A 21,578-nucleotide genomic window follows, 5' to 3' on the forward strand; every position below is an offset into this window, starting at 1 on the left:
TTTTTTTTTAAACAGCTTCATGACCAACACAGATCAGAAACATCCATCTAGTCCACGTTGTTCTTTGTTTTTCATCATAACATACAAATGCTCATTTACAAATAATACACCAAAATGAATAAAAGTTTGGATACCAAAATGAAGATTTGTTCCAACTGATATAATGCCTTCTGTGTACAAAGGTCCATGGGTAAAGTCTTTTTTCCTCCAAGTGGTATGGTATGGTACAGGACACAGTTGTAATCCAGAAGCACTTCTCACAGCTGATCTTCCTTTATAAAATATTCTTATAACATCCAACTGTTGTCCATATATAGTCATTGACTGAAGTAACACACTTTTTTCCTTCCTTTCTTTCTTTCTTTCTTTCTTTCTTTCTTTCTTTCTTTCTTTCTTTCTTTCTTTCTTTCTTCTTCTTTTTTTTTACTGTAATCGTGGCCAGTATTGAGACATATCAGGTTCACTTCCAGGAACTTGAACTGGGACTGACACTCCAGGAGAAATGAGGCCTAAAAAGGGAGAGGGGAAAAAATCCATATAAATGCATATATAGAAATAAACTTTCCTGGTTGGACTTCCAACGATGTGGAATTTTTTAATCTTCTCAAATATAAAATCCACAGTGATTCCTAGTATTATATATATATATATATGTGTGTGTGTGTGTGTGTGTGTGTGTGTGTGTGTGCGTAGATGTATATGTGTGTGTATGTGTGTATATATAGCTTATATATGTGCGTGTATATATATATATATATATATATATATACATATATATAACTATCTTTGAAGTATATATCACAAATCAAGTGGTATTTCTCAAAAGAGGGTGAAAGTGTGGTTTGTCTTTCCAAATGCTTGTAACATAGGAAAGCAGCCATACTATGCCACAGATTCAAAATTAGAGGACATTTTGAGAGGGCATTTAATTCAACCCTCATTTTACAGGTGAGGGAACTGAGGACTGATGAGGTTTCGGGTCAAGGTCACATAAGTGATAAGTAGCAGAACAGGATTTCACACCCAGGTCCTCCAAATACAAATCCCATGATAGTCCAACTCTACCTTTGAAAAGTATTTATTTATAAAGAAGGACAGAAATGATCACAGAACATGGAAATGCATTCAGTAATCCCTTTCTGAGCACAAATACAGGCCTTGGTTGTGCTTCTGAGACTGCCGGAGGAGGGGTCCTATTGATTTTTTTTTTTTTACATTTGAATCCTTTTAGTATCAGGAAGAGAGAGCAATGCCAATCAGGGTGATTAAACTCAGGATTGCCCAGGTTTATAAGTATGGTAAACCCAGACAAAGGAAAAGAAACAAAAAGGTATATGAAGTTGGGCCTGGGGATTAACCAGAGCAGGGAGCTGGCAGCACCAGAAAGAGAACAGTCATTCCATCTGAAGACTAAACAATGGGATGAGAAGTAGGGGCTACTCACCTGTTGAAGTGGTACCAGAAGTGCCCATTGGCTGACTGTTCATGTGTGTCTGCATGTGCGGAGGAGTGTAAGTATCATAACTCCGCCCATTCACCGACGGACTAGTGGGTAGCATGCAAGAGTAAGAGGAGGTCTGGCTGGGGACAGGGGGCTGTCAGGAAAAAGGAAAGGACGGTTACAGAGAAATGCCCCCAAAGTGCAGCTGCACCCATTGTTTAAAGTGGGTGTCATTTCTGATTTTTCAACAGGATTATTGATTCAAACCTGTAAGGGGCCTAAGAGGTGACCTCATCCAACTTTTTTGTTTTCCCAGTGAAAGGAAAAGACGTCCAAAGTCACACAGCCTAACTAGTCAAGGGCAAAATTCAAACCTAGGTTTTCTGACTCCAAATCTATGTCGCTTCTCCTTACACTGGGCCAACACAGTGGAACCTTATGAAACATTGGTGGTACATGACTGTGTTTATTAAAGGAAGCCTTCCCATAATGTATTTAAAAACTAGAAACCCAGTAGGGTTTCAATCCAACCAATGTTCATTGGTTGCTGTTATATGTCAGGTGTAGATGGCTACGGCCACCATTTAATCATCTTGGTATTTACAAAGGCACCAGACATCCAAATGAAAACCAAAACATTTGGATAATTAACTCATTTTGGCAATCATAATATTTGGCATTTACTACTTGGAATTCTACAGATAGCTTTTAAAAAGTCTGCAAGTTTTATCTTGGAAATGCAGAGTCCTATTGATATAAGCAAAATATATAGCCTGCAGATTTTGTGAGCCTCTGTGATGATGGGAATGAATTTTTCACTGTGCCTACAAACACCAAATGATCAGCGTTGGAGGTCATTTACCTCTGCCCACAAAAATAGACACTCAAACTTGGGGTTCCATCATCCTCCCTGCAAGCACATACAAACACACCATCACTACCAGCACCAATAACAGTAACTCGCTCGTCTTGCCCTATAGTGAAGGCTCATAAAAAGCCTGCGTAGGGGCTAGGGAATTGACTTGATATTACTGATCACAGCCAATTAAATATTTCTTGAATAGTACAATAAGGTTAGTGGGGTTAGAGTAGAGGCAGTTTAGTCATTAGGAAGTCCCAAGAAATGGCAGGAACACAAATTTCTCTGGTGAATCACTAATTCACTGAGATTCTGACCACTGAGTTCCCATCTTTGTGGAGCTGTGCAAATAAAATCATCGTGGATACTCCATAATGGTTAATAAGCACACTAATGAAAAGAAAGACGGTTATTCCTAACTAATTAAAAAGTGCACTGACTCTACACCTCAGGGCTCCTAGGTGTGAATAATAAGAATTAATAATAATCGCACCTTGAGTGTATATCACACCTTTTCTTGTTCTCAGAGATCTGTCTGTCCCACGCTTATCCCCCTTTTTTATCCTCCCAGCAACCCTGATGTTGCTTCTGTTTTGAGTCAAATTGTGTAAGATTCAGTGTGGCTTTATTAAAACAGGAGAAGTGTTCTGCTAATATCAGGTTCAAAGACACAAACAAGCCTAGAGGACCCATCAGCCATTCCAGCATGCAATGTACCAGCAGTCTTTACCACTAGGTAGGCTGGCTTCTGGAAATTTTCCTGGCAAAGATGGTAAAAATCAAGCTTTGTGTTGTCAATCCCCTAATTTGTGTCAATGGGGCCACCAGCCATTCATATCCCAGTGCAATCAAAATAAATATTTCACCAACTCCCTTGATTATGTCTCCAAAACACAGTCACTTCACTTCTGTTTCTTCAATCCTATGATTGTGTAGGTTATGAAGCATGTACCTTATGGAGACATACACGTGGTCCTTCTTTAAACGAACACTAGCAATTTTGTGGGGAATAATCATTATAGATCTAGATCTATCTGACCGGGATTTTGTTATTTAGTCCTTTGAGTCACGTCCGACTCTTTGTGATGCCATCTGGGGTTTTCTTGTCGAAGATCACTTTCCTCCTCCAGCTCATTTTACAGGAAACTGAGGCAAATAGGGTTAAGTGGCTCGTCCAGAGTCACACAGCAAATAACTATCAGGGGCCAGATTTGAACTCAGGTTTTTCTGACTCCGGGCCTAGCATTCTATCCACTGTACCACCTAGCTGCCCGTCTGATGGCTATTGAGAGCAACTACAACAATTAGCTCCCAAGTTTACCTGTCCAACCTCTCCCTGTACTGCTGCTCTAATTACTCAAAGTAAGAGACCAGAGCAAATGTGTGGGGAATGTGGAAAGCAGAACTGCAAGGAAGATGATGAATTTCTGACCCCATGGGCTAGAATTAGGTACTGGGATGAAAAGGCATAGCTAGGATACTTTTACAAGGCCGTTTCTGCCTCGAACAACAGCCACAGCTCTGGGGTGGTGAGTGGTTCATTGAAATCAGGCAAAAGCAAATCCCCACGTACTCCTGTTTCCTTGGTCTATGAAAAGGACAAGCACATTTTTGCATTTGCACTTCAAGGGAGTTCCTTCAATTTCTCCTGTTATGGGGAGATGCAAAAAGGAGCTGAGCTCATCCACCAGTTCAAACCTATTCTGCCATGTAAATATAAAGAAATCTTTCTTTCTTCCCTTATTAAATAAAATAGAGGTGTCAAATGTCCCCTGAAGTTCCCCAGTGTTCTAATCTAAATTCTGATCCAGAGAGATAACTATAAATACATACTAACCCATAAGTCAATCAAAAGCAAGCTACCATAAAATCATTTAATCAACACCTTTCATTTTACAGATGAGAAAACTGAGGACCAGAGAGATTAAATGATTCTCCCAAGGTCCCATATTTCAAGCTAGAGATCATCTGGCCTAACCCCTTCATTTACTCTACAGATGAGGCAACTGAGGCCACAGAAGTGATGTGACCAGTTACGTTGTCTCTAAATCACCAAGCATCACTCACCCCTGAGTCCCACTCACCACTTTCAGGCTGTGTCTACAAAGCACAAACATGGTGGCCTTCACGATTAGTCTGACTGGTCCGAATCAATTGTTTTTCTTTTTTCATTTGGGGAGAGGGAAGCATCAATTAGAATAGGTTTGGTGGTTTTCTTTTAACTGGGTGACTTTTCTTGAAAGACATGGTCAGTTAAGTCCATAGATCATAGATTTAAAGCAATAAGGGAACCTTGGGGACCATGTAGTCCAACTCCTTCATTCAGAGGTTCCGACAAGGGAAAGACTTGCCCAAGGTCACACAGGCATGATGGGCCAAAGATGAGCTTTGGAACCACATTTCCTGACTCTGAATTCAGTACTCTTTCCACGGCACCACAGGTCAAAATGATTTGTTCATTATGGGAGGCAAGGGGCTACCATGTAGACAGACACAGCCTGAACATTCTCCCTTATTGCCAGGATCTTCTTTCTGGGTCCCTTAATGAACAGACACCACCACACTCCCACTTACTTGCATAGGCAGGTTGTTTGCCATTGTGAAGCTGGGCATGGGAGGCAAAGCACTGTATGTATTTGTTAGAGCTGTGTCCGTCCGACCCAACATAGAGCCTGATGTGAAGGAGGAAACTGCAGAACAGAAGACACAAGAAACAAAAACAAAACCAAACAAAAACAATTGGCCTGGAGTGCCACACTTCTGATAGTCACACCCTAGACTCAGCGGACAGACTTAAAAAAACAGATGCATCGTCTCAAAATTACCAGGAGTGGTGGGTTGTGGGATTGGCTGGTAGACGCTGGTACTGAAACTACTGCTGATGGGTATGTGACTGGGTGTGTTGCTAGCCTGCCTCCTCTGGTTCCTCAGTTTTTCTTCCCTTCTCCATTTTGCTCTTCGATTAGAAAACCATACCTGGAAACAGGAAGGATAGGACATACATGAGGAACAGCTTCAAGGGAAAAAAAAAAGAAAAGCCATCTCCCCCCCACACACACACACCTTTACCCCAGTTTCCAGCACCTCCCCCACTATCTGCGGCCAATGAAACCTCTTGGGACAGCAAAGTTTTTAGGACAGTGTAGCTGGTAAGCTGGGTCCGTTGTAATTTATATAAATAAATAGTGGTAGTTAGCAGAACCTTTGTCTTTTGAAAATCCAGAGAGAGGAATCACAAAGCATTTAATTACCCAATCCCTAGTGTACCTGTATTCTTGCTTCAGGTAGGTCTATTTTGGCAGCTAGCCTCTCTCTGGCAAACACATCTGGGTAATGGGTTCGTTCAAACTCTGGAGGAAGAAGTGAATATTTCAATATCAGTGCCAGGGCTGCCCAAAATGAGTCAGCCTAGATCTGAACCTTGAACTCTTCTCTCCTCTCCACCTTGATTCTCCTACCTCCCATCACTGCCCTTGGAAATGCTATTATTAAATACTTGGAAAGACTTTTCTCACCAAAATTAAATTAAACTTTCATTAAAATGAACTTGAAGACTGAGAAGCCAGGATAGCCCAAATCATCTTTTTATAGGAAGATTTAGAATCTTTAAATTCCTAGTATATTGGGGAAAACCGAATATTCAGATTTTTTTAAACATAAGGGGTCCTGGTTAAATTTAGTTCTCTGTATTTCAAATGTGTCACTGCCTTTGATCTACAATTTTTCTGCTTTGAAAAACTCCCATCACCTTTCTCCAGAGCCTCAATTTGCTCTTGGGTAAAGGATGTCCTATTTCTTTGCAGTTTTCGCTTCAGCTGAAGTCTCATTTGGGCTTCATCTGAATCTTCTCCATTTGAGCTGATGGAATTAGTGTTCTCCCCCCCTCCTTCCTGTTGCTGGCAGCCATCTGGAACAACAACAACCAAAAAAAAAATAGGACATTAAGAAAAAATCAGAGTAACTCAGATTCCTAAAGGCTCATATCGTCTGGCCTCAGATTCCATCAGCCGGGTTTTCTGACAGCCTCCCTGAAATATTACCAAGAAATCTGTCCCCTCCAATGAAGGGGATCCTCAATGACCTGGCCTTTTATCTTCTTCCACTTTAACCAAGAGGGGGAAAAAATGGAAAGACAGTCTCAAGAATACCATTCCTTTGTAGAACAAAATAGACACCAAAGTAGTTTCAAAGAAAAGTCATTTTTTTTTTAAAGACGCTTTGCCCAGATGCTTCACCACCAGGCTCCCTTTCCCTGTGCAATTTATTTACCTATGGCTACATTAAACATAAGTGACGTTCAGCATTTCAGATTATCCATAATCAGTAATTCCGAGCTAATCAATTAGATGTTGATAGGTTTGCAGAAAATGCTATTAAGAAACCAAACCAAGCTTGTAATCTTTTTTAAAAAATATTTATCTAGTTTTTATTTGAATTCTGCACAGTCAATTTCATTTTAAAGGTTGTGAATTTAGAAGTGCTTGCTTTGTTCTCTAGTTTTATTCAACTATTGTATGAGTGTGTATTGCCTTGACACCTATTACTGAGCACAGCTGTAATTATATCATCACCAAGAACAGGCTATAATTGCTGAAAATGGAATTTTATATTTAGATAAAAGGACTGTCCATTCTTTGTAATGTGTTGCACCAGAGAAAAGTAAGATTTCTTTTAAAATTTCAACATGTAATTTTAAAAAAAGAAATAGTCGAGAGTTCACTAACTAGCTAAATATGCTACCCCACAGCTGAGCCCCTTGGTATGTCATTTAAGTGGTACATTTTTAATTAGGGCATTTCCACCACTTTTAATGTAATTTCTATCATTTAACAAGGGAAAGTTTTTTAATATTGTTGTTGTTTTTGCCCCCCCCCCCCCCGTGCTGTTGGACAGTGAGTCGTGTATGTACTTGGACTAGCTGGCTGTTGGTGCCTGGGAAGCCCCTAAGCCCAATGGTGACTGCAGGGAGGAAGAAAATGGATACTGAAGGTAGGGAGGGTCGAGGGGGACTCCCCAGAGGGACCCCCATCCCCCAGCCCTGCTTTGCTTTCTCCTTCTTTGTCCCTAGCTCCCCTTCCAGGACACTAAAGGAGGCCTCTTCTTCCCCCTAGCCTTAGTTCTTGAAGGCTGGGGCTGCTGCTTGGGACAGCTTCTGCTCAGGGGCTGGGGGGTCGGGGGGCTGAGAGGACTAGTGGGGTGGGAATCGACTTCTCCAGGAATATCATTTATAACCAGGGACAATAGGCAGCGGGTTCAAAGCGATGGGGCAATTGTGACAGGATCTAGTGGGATCCTTTCAGGCGCTCTGAAATGTTTTAAAACCCCAACTTTCTCCCCCATTTAAACAGGCGGATTCATCGGCACTGGTCACCATATGGGCCTCGGGAGATCTATTGAGATGACCACCAACACTTGAATAGCTCGGGGCTGCTTTTCACCGGCGCACAAAGCCCGGGGAGTAAGGGAAACTATTAAACTCCTGGGGCAAGAGCGTTGGCAAACTTTCGTGGGCAGAATTTGGAGGCCACAATGAGAGGGGACAACAAAAGGATTCTCTTGAGGCGTGCAGCGGGCCACATTGTGTTACAAGCAGCCCAGTCAACAGACTTTTCAGTGAAGTATGTTAACCTCTCTGCTCTACTATCATTAATCACTGTCCCCTGGGCTGGGCTCCTCAATGCTATTTAGGGGGCTCGCCTTTCTATAGGGAGGGGGGAGGAAGAGAAGGGGGAGGGAGAAAAGAGGTGGAGGAGAGGAGGAGAGGAGGAGAGATGGAGAGACAGAGAGGGGAGGAGGGGAGAGGGAGAGAGAGAGAGAGAGAGAGAGAGAGAGAGAGAGAGAGAGAGAGAGAGAGAGAGGCAAACTTGTGAATAGAGCATCTCTCAGAACATCTCCATAGCCTGAGCTGTTTACTCTACAGCAAGAAACAAAAGCGATGGGGGTGGAGAGAACTACTTAGCTAAGATTAGATAAGCTTCAACTCCTGCATTAGGACACAAGTGTCTGTTTTTATTTACTGCCCAAAGTTAGCATGACTTTTTAAGTGGTTTTCAGGGCAAGAATTCAAGTGTCCCCTTGTTTTTGAATTAGGGAGAGAGAGCAGAGGAGAGGGCTGTGGAAAGGAGAAGAGGAAAAAAAAGGGGGAAAGAGAAAAAGAGAAAAGGAGAAAGGATAAGAAGGAAGAGGGAAGAGAAGAAGAGGAAATGGGGGCAGGGAGCAGAAACAGAAGAGAAATATTACAAGTAGTCTATTGGTCTCTGCACAATTTCCTCTTTCTGAATCAGAAAGACAAGTTTCCAGACAACCTTTTTCCATATGTAAAAAGTTATTGAATATTCTGACTGGGATAAGTAATTTCTTCCTGAAATCCTAGGGCTAGTAGCTGGAAGCAAATCTAAGGCAAGGAAGAGCTGAGATCTGGGTCCTGGGAGAGTGAGGCAGAGTGGGGAAAGAGCTCCCTTTCCTTATCACCTCTTTTCCTGCCTGGTCCCTCCAAGAAGTTTTTCCTTTTTGCCCTCACTGGGACTTAAACCTTTCTTAAACCGGATTTAAATCCTCTTTATTTGACTTTCACTTTCCTAACTTGAAATATGGTTTTAAGGAAATCTGGGGAAAACCTGTCTGTTTCTCTGTCTCTCCTTTCTCTTTCCCATCCCCACCTTCATTCTCCCAACCAAGGTTAGATTAACATTGACCAGAGTCTACAGTGGCTTAGAGCTTAAATATATATCCAGCTGTTCTTGGGCAAGAAAGGAAGACAAAGTAGGAGATTGGAAAATTTTAAGACTTTTTTTCTTTTTTAAAGGAAAGAAGAGGGAGCAACACCAAGGAAAGTCATTATTTGTTGTTGTTGTTGTTGATTTTTTTTCTTCCTAGTCAATTACCGCTTCCCAAGGTTCTAAACCATGACTATCTATCTATTCCATTATTTACTTGTTCTCTTTTAAATCCACTTTACTTCCATTCTTTACAATTGTTTGAAGTTTGGAGAGAGGATTTTTATCTACTTTTTGCTATTCCTTTACTTTTTTTAAGCCTGTGTGACCCTTTTAAAGTCTATTTACACAAGTACCAAAAGTTCCCTCTCAAATTCCAAGTAATATAAACTTAATAGACAATTAAGAGCTTTTCTTTTAAAAAGATCCTTCAGATGCTGCCAATGAAGGGTCTTCATTGGTAGCATCCTACCTACTACTATCCCTATAGCTAGACCTTCAAGCTCTCATGTGGAGGAAGAAGGGGCAGAGGAGGAGGAGGAGGAGGAAGAGGAAGAAGAAGAGGAAGAGGAGGAAGAAGAGGAGGAGGAGAAGGAGGAGGAGGAGGAGGAGGAAGATCATCTCTGAGTTTCTTAGTGTCTTAATCAGTGAGGCGGAAAACAAGCAAAAAAAAAAAGCAAACCAATTTCTGCACCTTTCAGCTACGGAACGCGGATCAAAACATTGCAGCGTCTGTTGAAAGAGAAAGTGTCTAAATCCTATAGAGGGCTTGGGCATTACAAATCGGAGGGGGGGGGGGTTGGCGGAGATAAGAACAAGTGCCTCAGTGATCCCTAAAACCGCTAAATCACTGGAGAATTTCTGCCCGATAGACTTGTCTCTTTTTGTTCTGCCAGGCTGTGTCGTCATTATTTTATTCACTGCCGCATGGCGTTTATCAGATTGAAACCATATTTGTCCCCCTCTGAGACCTAACCTCGCCTTATGCGGCGGCAGTAGTGAACTCTTCAAACCCAGTAACTTAGTACGTCCTGGGGTGGGGGGGGGAGTGGGGAGGGAAGGAGGAGCTCGGGAAGGGGGCGGGTAAGGATAGGGGTGCGGTCATTTGCACCAGCAAGCAAAGCTATTCCCTTGGAAGTCCGATCTGATTCCTACTCCTAGGCACTTCTGGGCGGGTCCCGGGGGTCCCAGTCCTAGCTGCTGCCCCTGGTCCCGCGCCTGCACGAGTGTGGGCGCGTACACACTCTGCAGGTTGGCGGAAAAGTGTGGACGCACCTGAAAAAGCTCTCTGCCTCCGGCTCCCCACCCCACCTTCATCTCCCGCCCTCCTCCTGCCGCCCCCAAGCCCAACTTTTCTCTTCTTGGGGATCCGATGAGGCCCGTTAGCCACGGAGTCCTTGCTATATCCTTCTTCCCCCTAGGTGTCCAGAAGTCAAGAAGGAATCTGGTCCCTTCCATGACCCATGTTTTAGCACAGTATATAGTTAGCATATATAAAGCGTATATAGTTAGCATATAGTAAGCGTTCAATAAATGTTTTTTAATTCGTTCGTGTTAGTTCTGAGTTTGACCCAATCGTCACCCTTTAACCCTACCTCACTTGAAAGAAAGTGGCTATTGTTCTTCGAGTCTCTTACTTCCACAACCCAGAGAGGGTCCTCCCTAGTCCCCAGGCCAGTTTTCTATACGGGGGCCCAAACCTGAGCCGTACTAACAAGCAAATCCTTGGGGTACTGGTGCTTGCAGCCCACAAATAGGAAGCAACCTTGTAAGAGAGGGTAGAAAGATCAGGTACATTCCTACAAAGGGGAAAGGTTACGGCACCGCCCCCCCCCCCCGCCACTTCTTTTAGACAAAGAGCATCCTCTCCCAGAATGGAGAGGTGGGAGAATGGGAGTAGGAGGGGGAGGAGTGTCCCACGGGGTTTCCAAATGACGGGGCAGGGTGGAGGAAGAAGAGAGTGAGGCGACTTGCCCTGAGAGGAAGCAGGGCTCTTCCCTCTATCTATATGTGTGTCTGGTCCGGGAACACCTGAGTGTGTCCCGAATGTGTGTTAAGTGGGTATGTTGGAGGGTGTGTGCCTGTCAACTGATGAGGGATTGAGCGAGGAAAGCAGAGAAGCGAAGAGTGGAGTGCAGACAAAATGGTAGATGGGAAAACGAATAGACAGAAATTTGGGGGGTGGGGAGAGCTAAAGAGACAGGGAGATGGGGGAAAGAGACGGAAAGAACACAAGATCGAAAAAGAAGAGAAGAGGAGAGAAGGAAGGGAAGGAAGAGGAGGCAAGGAAATAGAGGAAAGGGGAGGGGAAGAAAGGAAAGGGCAGGGGAGGGAAGGGGAGTGGAGGAGAAGGGAAACGAAGCGAAGAGGAGGGAAAGGAAAGTAGGGGAAGGAGAAGTAGAAGGGAAGAGAGGGGAAGGGGAGGGAAAGGAAGGGAAGAGAGGGGAAGGGGAGGGAAGGGGAAGGGAAGGGAAGGGGAAGGGAAAGGAAGAGAGGGAAAAGGGGTGGGGAGAAAAGGAGAAGGAAGGGAAGGAAAGGGGAAGGAAAGGGAAGGTGACGGAAGGAAAGAGGGGAGCGGACAGAATAAGACAAAACGGGAACGGACAGATTAAGACAAAAGAGCAGAGGGAAGGGGAGAAAAACAGGATGGACGCTGATTATGATATGGGTGTTTAACACCGGAGAAGTCTCTGGTGAAGAAATATCCAAAGCACCTGAAGGCGTATTAGATGGCTGGCGGACTGAGCTGGAAGCTAGAGGCTCTTGGGGCAGAAGGCTTTCCTTCCTGTTCTTTCTCCTACTCCCCTGCTTTGGAACAGAGCGGCCTCTCCTGGCCGCGCAGCCCAGACCCGGCAGCATCTAGGTGTCCTTTGGGTTCGAATCTCGGGCTGGAGGTGGGGAGGTGGGGTGGAGAAGAAGGAGCCGGGGTGAGCATTGCCAACCTTCCTGGGGGTGAGTGCAGTCAAGTAGAGCCCTAGCCCATCTTTAAGGCCTTCCGATCCTCAAAGGGTAGAGACGGTAGACCGAAAAAAAAAAGTGAAAGCTTGCTCCCTATCTTTCCAGTGTCCTTCCTATATTGTCTTCTGCTCTTAAAGCTGACACGTCTAATTGGCAAGCGGCGCCACAGCGTGTCCAGGGGTCTCCTGTGGAACATTTCTACAGCTGTCTCCTTCAACTAGACGCTTATTCATGTCGCCTTAATGAGAAACAAAACGCTCTCTAATGAGCAATTACATAGCGACAGGATTGTTCCCATAACAAATTCTTCCGAGTGACAGAAGCATCCTTTGTAGCAGATATTTCGCATACTGTTACTGATTTTCTAGTTCCCTTTCCGCGTCCCTCGGGGGGCGGAGGCACCCCCAAAGCGGCTCGTGGGACAACCAGCCCGGCTAGCTCCCTGGAGGGCGCCACTCCCCTGCCTAGCCAGCCCAGGTCAGCCCAGCCTCCTCTGACCTGGAGCCCCCCGGGCTTAGTCATGTTTCCGGGAGTGCGACGCCACGTCCCATTATTCCACATATTATCTCCCTGTCACAGGGACAACAAATCCCGATTAATCTTCGGGAGAAAACAGTTTTCTATTTTTGGCCAAACTAACTCAGTTCACCTGGGGGGGCGGGGATAGTGGACAGAAACTGGAGAGATCCACGAAATCTGCGCCTCTCCCACTTTTTCCTCCTGGGCTCAGACTGGGTGCCTCCCTGCTCCTCTGCCCCACTCATTAAAGGTCAGTGCCTCCACTAAACCCTCCTTTCCTCGAAAGGTCAGGCTCCAATTGACCAGGAGAGGCCTTCCATCAATCTATCCTCAGACACAGGTGGGTTTCTACCACAATTTTTCCCTCTCTAGGAAAAAGACTAAGAACAGCAAGAACCGGGTGAGTAGATGGGGGTGGGGAATGAGAGAGAACGCAATAGGGTTGGGGCTGAAAGGTATGGGACTAGTGTTCTTTTTGACTAAAGGAAAACATTCACACTCCCTACTTCTCCACTGGCTCCTGAATCCCGCACCCAAACCGCATCTCCCTCCGCATCTTTCCATATGCTCCTTACTCACAGTCACATAATTTGTCAATTACTGTAAAAAGCAAAATGATACAATTATGTTTACCTCACAGTCTGTCAGTATGTTAACTTGTCACACTCCTACAGCAAGGGGGCTCTCGATGCATTTTAATGGAAATTTAAATAGAGAACCACGTGGTCCTCTTATACGCACACTCACATGAACTCTCTCTCTCTCTCTCTCTCTCTCTCTCTCTCTCTCTCTCTCTCTCTCTCTCTCTCTCTCTCCTCTCTCTCTCTCTCTCTCTCCCCGCCCCCCCCTCCCAAGCTAACCCAACACATCCCGCTCCTCTAGCCCACTCTTGCCTTTCCCCTAGAGGCAAGTCTTCCACGAGCACTCGCCTTTCAGCACTTCGCTCAAGTCCCATTTTGCCAGGAGCAGCTCTGGAGCCGAGCTCTGTCCTGGCCTCTTGCCTGCCTTAGCTTTCCTCAGGGGCATCCGATTTCTGTGACAGTTCCTTCTGCCCGACTCAAAAAACGGGGTGGGGGAGATCGAAGGAGAGGGAACCAGACTGGGTACAAGGAGAGCGCGAGTTCCGAGTGTGTGCTTTACCTGGTGTAGGTTGCCCTGGTACAGAGGTCCCCGGATACCACCCTGGGCGGGTGCCCCAGCTTCCTGTCTGCCCGTTCAGCATTCTTAGTTTATCATACATGCCGTCTGCGCCCATCTGTTGCTTTTCGCTAGCCAGGTTGCGTAGAACTCTGTTTATTGATGATACCTGTGAACGGAACCCAAAGCAGATCCCAGGGAAGTGTCCTTTAAAAACAACTACGACAACCACACAAACGCTAGCTCCGTTTAAAATAATCATTCCCACCAGTTTGCCTTAAAATACATTTTCATTCGTTCATTATTCAGCCCCCTCTTCTCCCTAGACCCCATGACAGTGGAAAGATTAACATAATGGGGAGAAAAACATCCCCATTGCTATCAACCAGGGATGCTCCTGGGTAAGCAGAGAATACAGGACATTCTATTCTAATATTTTATAGGGCATTAGCAAAATTTGCCGTGTTTCAAGATTCTCTGGGGGAAAGTCCAAATTTTGAATTTTCTTTGGTTTCCTTTTGTTGGGGTAGTGGTTGGTTTGTCCCCCCACCCCTGGTTGTGGGGGCAATTTGTGAATGGTTTGGGCACATAGGTCTGGAGTTCTTTCTCTCCTAGCCTATCTTCACCATCTCTCTCCCCATTCCCCACCCAAATAAAGAGTGGGGCTATTTTTTTTCCTTTTCCATTTTTTTTTTTGGTGGTGATGGAAATAAATTGCACTCTCAATCTCCTGGGCTCCCCAGCCATAATTGCCTGGCAGCATACAAATAACATGAACCCCCCCACACACACTCCAACAGTTTTAGAACAGGACAAAAGAAACTGTATCTGTCTGACAATGACCCAGGTGCCCAGAGACAAGGGAGGGGTCCAGAGCTGAAGAAAGGGAGGGGGAGGAAGAGGAGGAGGAGGAGAAGATGATGATGATGATGATGATGATGATGATGATGGAGGAGGAGGAGAAAGAGAAGGAGGGGAGAAAGGAAGAGGAGAGGGAAAGAAGGGAAAGGGAAAGAAGTAAAGAGAAGGAAGGAAGGGAAGAGGAGAAGGGGAAGGGAGAAAGAGAAGAGAAGGGAAGAGGGGAGGAGAGAAGAAAAGAGAAGAAAAAGAGAGAGGTATGGAATTGAAAAAGGCAGAATTTAAAGAGTATTAGGTGAGAAGTGAGAGGAAAAAGAAAAGAAGGAAGGAGAGAAGGAAGAGAGGGAGAGAAGAAGGAAAGGAAGGAAGAAGAAAAGGAAAGAAGGAAGGGAGAGAGGAAGGGAGGGAGGGAGAGAGAGAGAGAGAGAGAGACCCCGCAAAATGAGTGCCAAGGTGTTGCTTTGGTAGTCTCACGAACTTACGCTGGGTATATTGTCGTTGGTACAGACCCCCTCCGACAGTAATCTGTCTCGGATTTCCCAAGCAAATATGGACGGGCACTCTCGTTTATACTGGGCTATTTTGCTGACAACTTCGGGAGTCGCTACCCTGGGTTTGCTACCTCCGATGGCTCTGGGCCTGATGGAACCGGTCTCGTAATACCTGCCCAGAATCTTACTCACACATCCATTGGATACCTGCATAGGGGAAGCGGACAGAAAACCACATTATTAATAATTTCAAGACAAAAATAAAATTGTTTAAGTATGCATTAAACAAGGACAAGCTTACGTTTTGATTGTCCAGCACTTGGACTTTTGCATCTGCATGGGTCTATAACACAAAAATATACCTTCAATGGTATGAGAACTTACTTTAGAGAGGTTTTTTTTTCTTAAAATTACATTTGTGGCCCCTAAACACTACAAATGTGATGATACTTTAAAACATCTGGAATTTTAAAAAACCTATTTTAAAAGGTTCTTAAAAAACAAAAACAAAACTATTCTACTCATCCCTGCTTGAAGATGAACAAAAACTAAGTTAATCGTCTTTGACTGAGTCTGCTTACAATCAATATGTTTGTTTGTTAATGGCAAAAAGGGGAAATAAACTGAAAATTGATTATTGCGGTTTCCATACTGAACTTGCCCAGGAGGGATAACGGGATCGGGGGCCAAGCAGCTTTGTCTTTATAATCTAATAAATCTATATTTCGTAAATAATAAGTAAAGTTTAGGGCACACGGGGATCTTGGAATCTGAAGTGAATATAGGGAACAACTGAAATTATGTCAGTTTATATAATTCCGTTTATTACACTTCACTAACTGTAACGAGAATAAATCCTTTTACCAAATGAAAATAGATAGAATATTTTTTTTAAATAAGTAAAGTTAAAAAAAAAGCAGATGAATAATTGTATGTAACTGACCCAGGTTGAAAAGGTAGTCAGGGTAGGATGGGTGAGGGAGACAGGAAAGGGGGGTGGGGGGCAGGGTGGGGTACAGGGAGCAGGGGCAGGGGTCCGTAATTAAAGCTTTTACGGTAAAAGATGGAGAGAGTGCGTTCAGAGCGGTGGCCTTTGGAAGCAAGTGGGGAGGCGTAGCCGAGGATCACCTGCAGAATTCGGGAAATGTCACACGGCCGGGCCCCGCTGTGAGCTAGTTCCACGATCTTCTGGCGGGTGGAATCCGGCAGTGGCCGCCCGTTGACAAATACACCACCGAGCTGATTCACTCCACTGTGACCTAGGAGAAAGAAAGCAGAGAAAGAAAGAGGGACAGGGACAAGGAAGGGGAGAAAGGAAGAGAGGGGAGGAAGAGAGAGAGGGAGAGAGGAAGGGAAGGAAGGTGGGGGAACAACAAAAAAAATAACATCCTCAGCTACCTGCGGATCCACGACAACTTCAACCATCAGGTTGCTGCTATTGATCAAGGACAACAGAAAAATGCATTCTTCTGCCACATCCAATACAGCCATGCATCCAATAACAAATACCCCAGTCCTATCAAATCCCTTTGCAGCTTGCCAGTCCTATCAAATCCCTTTGCAGCTTCGTCTGGGCTCTCAGAAAGACAATTTCCATTCATCACTGGTATTTTTCAGCCCAGAAAGTCGGAGACAGTCAAAGGAACAAGTCAGAACGTTCTGCCACTTCGCTCCCCGCCTCAAACCTCGAAACCCCAAGGACAGATAAGCATCACTGGTGATCGTTCTCGAGATTCTGATCCCTAATTTCAAGACTGGATGGTCTATCCATCCATCTCTGGATTCCTGAAGACTGAGCACTCCATATAACAATGACAAAATAATAAAACTCCCCTCCGATCTTCCCTGTCTAGAAGTTTCGAGTCAATAAAATTCAACGTAATATTCCAAATATGTGAGCAGAGGTCACATTTTTTTTAATATAGAGAGAAGAGAAGAGAGGAGAGAAGAAGAGAGGAGAAGGAAGAAGAAGAGAGGAGAGGAGAAGAGAAGAGAGGAGCACATTTTTTTCCAGACTACCACCCTTTCTCTCTGACCTGGGCACCAAACCTACAACCACCGAGCGGCCATTCCTCCTCAGCTCCTACACTGCAGCCGAGACACAGGACCAAAACTATAACTGACCAAGGGCAGAGTTGCTGAGGTCCCTAGCTCTCCCCCAACCCCCCCCCCAAAAGATTCGAGAACCGAAAGGCGTCCAGGGACTGAGGAATTGCTTAATTTGTAGCTGATACTTCAGCTGCTGCTGCTGAGGTGCTCATCACTACAGTTGTCCCAAAAGCAGAGGATAGAAAGAAAAGGATCAAACATAGAAAAAGAAAGGAAAGAAAACAAAAAATTTCCCACGAAAAGTACCCTCTCCCACTCCATTTAGCTGCCCCCTTACAACCCAATAATACACACACATCCACTTCTTTCTCCGTTCTGCAGCCTCAACTCCACTTTCTGATCTGGAGAAATGTGGTGGCTTCCTATCTCCTGCTCTTATTCCCCAGGAAACCCTCGGCGCCCCAAAACAGCAAATCTCATTAGCAGCCTCCTTAAAATCCCCAACCTGGAGCCCCGACTTTACAGAGAATCTCTTCTAGGAGAAGCTCTGACTGTCTCTCTTCTCTCCTCTCCTCTCCTCTGCTCTCCTCTCCTCTCTTTGGAGCCTCCTGATAAATGGACTCCAGGAGCCTGGGCTTCTTAGCAATAAATAAGCTCTAAATATAGAAGAGGGGGGAAAATATGATGAGCCTCTCTGACATTTGTCTTTAAAATAAAACTAGCTGCACGTCAAGTTTGAGCTTAATTTCTGGAAATAGGCGGAAGTCGCTCCGGATCATGCATGGAAGGCTAATTGAAAAGATCAGTCGGAGCACTTGTGGCAGACCTGTCACTTTATGACAGTGCTCCGCTCCTGGAAATTGCATCGTCACGACAAATAGTACCATGATAAAACGACCCTTTCTGTCCCTATTTGGATATCACTCAGACGAGATGGGACTTTACTGGTTTCGCCTTCCAGGGGAGCCGCGTTCTAAGGGTAGCCACGGGCTCTGCGCGGACATAACCGAGGGGGTGCGCTCGCCACTCACTCGATGCGAAGTGACATGCAGTTTGGCTGTTTGAACGTCGAGGCAGTCGGGCCCAGCACTGGAGCAATCTGCAATATTACACCCAGCCCAGGCCTAGAGAGGAACATTAGATTTTGGTTTTGCTGCCCCCCCTCACCCCCTTCCTGGCTTTTCTGTGCTCCTAGCATTCATTATCTAAAGAGGACACTCGCTAAACCCTTCTCGGGGTATTGGGACCTTGGTCCCCGGTACCTTACATCTTTTCCCCCCGAAAATGAGAGATAAAGAGGTAGCATGAGAAAAAGAAAGAAGGAAGGGGAGAAACAGAGAAAGCGAGAGGGAGAGAGAGAGAGAGAGAGAGAGAGAGAGAGAGAGAGAGAGAGAGAGAGAGAGAGAGAGAGAGAGACCCAAGGCAAGTAGAGAACGATGCCACTTCTTGCAGGAGAGGCCACCCCACGGTCTCCCCCAAAGTGATCCACTGGGCCCGAGGTGCTCTCCCAGCCTGGGTCCTGTTAAGGCTGTGGGGCCAGGACGCCCAGCTTCGAAAAAGCATCGAAGAAAGCCGGGCTCCAAAGTTCCCCTTAAGAGGTTAAGCCTTAATCATTGTATCATTTCCCTGGGGAGGAGTGTAGCTCTCTCCCAGTGGCGATGATTATGCGCCTTGTATTCTATTGCGAGGCATCTAATAGGAAAACATATGGTGTCAATTTGGCGGCTCCGCGCCTAGCACACACCCAGGAGCGAGGCGCACAAAGCCCGGTCTGCCTGCCCGCGACCCCGCGGCCAAGTCGGGGCTGCGCCCGGTCGCGCCCAGGAGGCCCCAGCGGCGCTGGGCGAGCTGACACTGGGGCCGTGCGAAGGCATCTGCTATTAACGTAAACTCCCCTCGCCACATCAAGGCCAAGAAAGAGCCAAGACCAGGGAAAGGGAGGGAAGGAACAAGGGGGGAAGGCGCGTGTGGAGGAAGAGAGTGAAGCCTCCCTGAACCGAAGCACAGGTGACTCCCCGGCTCTGGTCCCATCTTCCGCCCAAAGCCCCAGCACGCTCTATCCGAATCCCTGGCACCAGGTCCTCTGCGTGTCCAGGTCCTTCGCGGTGACTGGGGACTCTCCTCGTCCCTTAACTACAACTCCCTCCCAGGGGCTGGGCAACCTTGAAACACTACTACCAAGAGAGGCTCAGAGCTCAGGGGGAAGAAAGAAGAGAGTGGAGTGGAAGGTCCTCTGAACAGAACCCGGACCAGAGCTGGAGGGAAACTTGCTGGGGAAGTCCACACGCCTGTTCAAGACTCTGGGCAGAACGGATCAGGGTGGGGTAAAAGGCAGAGTAGGGAAAGGTGGGCTCTTGCCACAATTTCTCAGACTCTCCTCCAGTCCGTTAGTTCCGCTGTGCTGAAACTAGAGCCGTAGGCTATCCCATTCTAGATCTATTCCAAACATGGCCTGAGTGCAGTTTGGACTGCTGATTTAGGGCCGCTGGGTTTCTGGTAAACCTGCCTTCTCCTCTCCAGAAACTTGCCGGGCGTTTACAATGGGAAATCGAGTCCCCCAAAGTTCCCTCCCAGTCGCAGTAAAAGGGTCTGGAAGCAAAGGGAGAGAAGATGGGGGGTAGAGAACCCTCCCTGAGTTTATTGTACATTTGATAGTCTAATACAGGTGATACTGGGACCCCAACAATCCTAGCCTGGCGCCCGACTTGTCCACACTGAAATATAGAAAACTGCCTCTTTTCTAGAACCAGAAAACCTTCCTCACCTGATCTCCCATGAGGGTCAATCACTACCCCCAGTATTATATCTTTCCCCCTTGTCCACTAGGACCAGGGGAGCCAACTGTCCCCTGTGAAACAGTTGAGCTCCTTCATTGCTCCGTGTAATCCCTCTGTGAAGTCTGAAATGCCCTCTTTCCCTTCCCTTGCAAATCTCCTGGCATTGCCCGAAGATGATACCAAGCACAGAGGGTTGAGGAAAATCCGAGTGTGGCACTCCACAGACTCGCCTCTCTTCCTGCAACCTGGAGAAGCCTGACACAATTCGCCCCTTCCCACTCAGTCTGGAGCTTACGACTGGGTAGGGTCAGTAGTGAAGCAGTTTTCAAGTGGGATTTAGGGCTAATTCGTTAGTAGATAGCAGTTTCAGCGAACCTTGGACAGCAGTTTTTGACTGCCCAGGCTGTTTTCCCAGAAGCTGGGATTGCACCCTCCCAAAACCAAACAAATAAAAGAAAAAAAATCCCAAACACCAAAACAAAAAGCCCACAAACCAGCAACCTCCCCCCCCACCACCACCAAAACGAAGCGCTAGTGTCCAGCCAGTAGTACTGAGACGGCAGTAGGGGCCCAGCAGCCTACAGGCCGGTATGGTCAGGGTTCCTTTAGGCCTTCTACTTTTTTTACCACCACCCGGATCCTACGCTAACCTCCAATCCAGATTCCCTACGCTCTTGAGGCGGTTCCCGAGGTCCGCAAAGAAAGACCAGAAACACTTACTGTTCTGCATGGTGGCTTGAGGCAGCGGGATCCCACGTGGCTCGGATATAGGGCTCTATTAGCAATAAAACAAACATTAATCAGGAGTTGCCGGGCTCAGGGCAGGCCTAGCTTACCGCTAATGGAAATACGTCTTGCAGAGATCGGGAGATACAGCCTCTCCTAATAAATTTATAGCTATGCGCCACATGGCGACAAATGAAGTTCATCAGTATAAACTCTCCAGTTCATGCAAATTTTGCCCCCTTCATATTTTTTCTTAGAAATAAAATCATCTCAATCTTTCCCATTTCTTCCTAGAATTTAACTCTTCAGTCAGTTAGCATTATGCATCTGGCTCTAGGGTTTTTTTTTTTTATGGAGCTTTCTGCATGAGCAATTTATCTTCTCCCTTCTCTCCACCTTCTTTTGGTCTTTGTAAAACCTCCCAACAAACCTCCCCAAACTTGCCTGAGATCTGGGATGACTGTCCTCGCTTACAATGTGAGGACTTACACATCTGCACGTCCCTAGTTAAAGTCTTCCCCCTAAGACAAAGAGGAAAGAAAAAAAAGTATATTTTAAAGTGGCATTGAGCCAGGTTCTCAAAGGTCTACCTCACAAAGAGATAAGCTAAAGCCCAAGGTTCGACTGAAGCATTTGCAGAACAATCATACAGCAATGAAACCCAAACCCAAGTTCTCTCCTCTCTCCAACGCCCCCATGCACAAAAAGGTCTTGAGACTGAAGAAGAGATTCCTAAAAAGGAGTTGGAAACTCAGAAATTACTTTTAAAACGCTATGAGATAAAGAGGAAGAGAGAGGAGAGGAGGAGCAAGTAGAGGAGAAATCAAATTAGGAACAAGAAAGGAGAGGAGGAAGGAAAGAAGACCAAGTGTAAAGAGAGGATCAGGGGGAGAAGAGGGAAGGAGTGAGCACAAGAAAAGGGAAGTGGAAGAGGGAAAAGAAGAACAAGAGAAAAGAGAGGAGGAAGAGTGAAAGAAAAAAGAGATAAGAAAAGAAAGGCAGAAGATGAAAAAGAACAGTGGGGAGAAATGAAATGGAAGGAGAAGA

At 45.7% G+C, this 21,578-nt stretch overlaps 1 protein-coding gene across 1 annotated transcript; it reads right to left on the reverse strand.

Annotated features, from left to right (window-relative positions):
• Positions 1–332: 332 nt before the first annotated feature.
• PAX6 (paired box 6) lies at positions 333–20,576 on the reverse strand. Its single transcript, XM_020963909.2, has 10 exons — positions 20,526–20,576; positions 16,108–16,238; positions 14,971–15,186; positions 13,634–13,799; positions 6,049–6,207; positions 5,568–5,650; positions 5,126–5,276; positions 4,875–4,990; positions 1,445–1,595; positions 333–509 (listed from the first exon to the last, which is right to left on the reverse strand). Exons 1-10 carry the CDS (start codon positions 20,533–20,535, stop codon positions 424–426), a joined length of 1,269 nt encoding a protein of 422 aa, XP_020819568.1. The 5' UTR covers positions 20,536–20,576; the 3' UTR covers positions 333–423.
• Positions 20,577–21,578: the final 1,002 nt, after the last annotated feature.

This window comes from Phascolarctos cinereus, unplaced genomic scaffold (assembly GCF_003287225.1).
Source record: "Phascolarctos cinereus isolate Bilbo 61053 unplaced genomic scaffold, phaCin_HiC Scaffold_9;HRSCAF=440, whole genome shotgun sequence".
In the NCBI taxonomy this organism is placed as follows: Eukaryota; Metazoa; Chordata; class Mammalia; order Diprotodontia; family Phascolarctidae; genus Phascolarctos; species Phascolarctos cinereus.

What these genes read in the sequence shown, in the direction of transcription:
- PAX6 (XM_020963909.2), bottom strand. An exon ending in AATTGAGGCTCTGGAGAAAG is followed by an intron (nt 5,651 to 6,048) that starts GTGATGGGAGTT and finishes TTCTTCCTCCAG; the next exon opens with AGTTTGAACGAACCCATTAC. An exon ending in CAAACAACCTGCCTATGCAA is followed by an intron (nt 1,596 to 4,874) that starts GTAAGTGGGAGT and finishes TTTTCCTGACAG; the next exon opens with CCCCCTGTCCCCAGCCAGAC.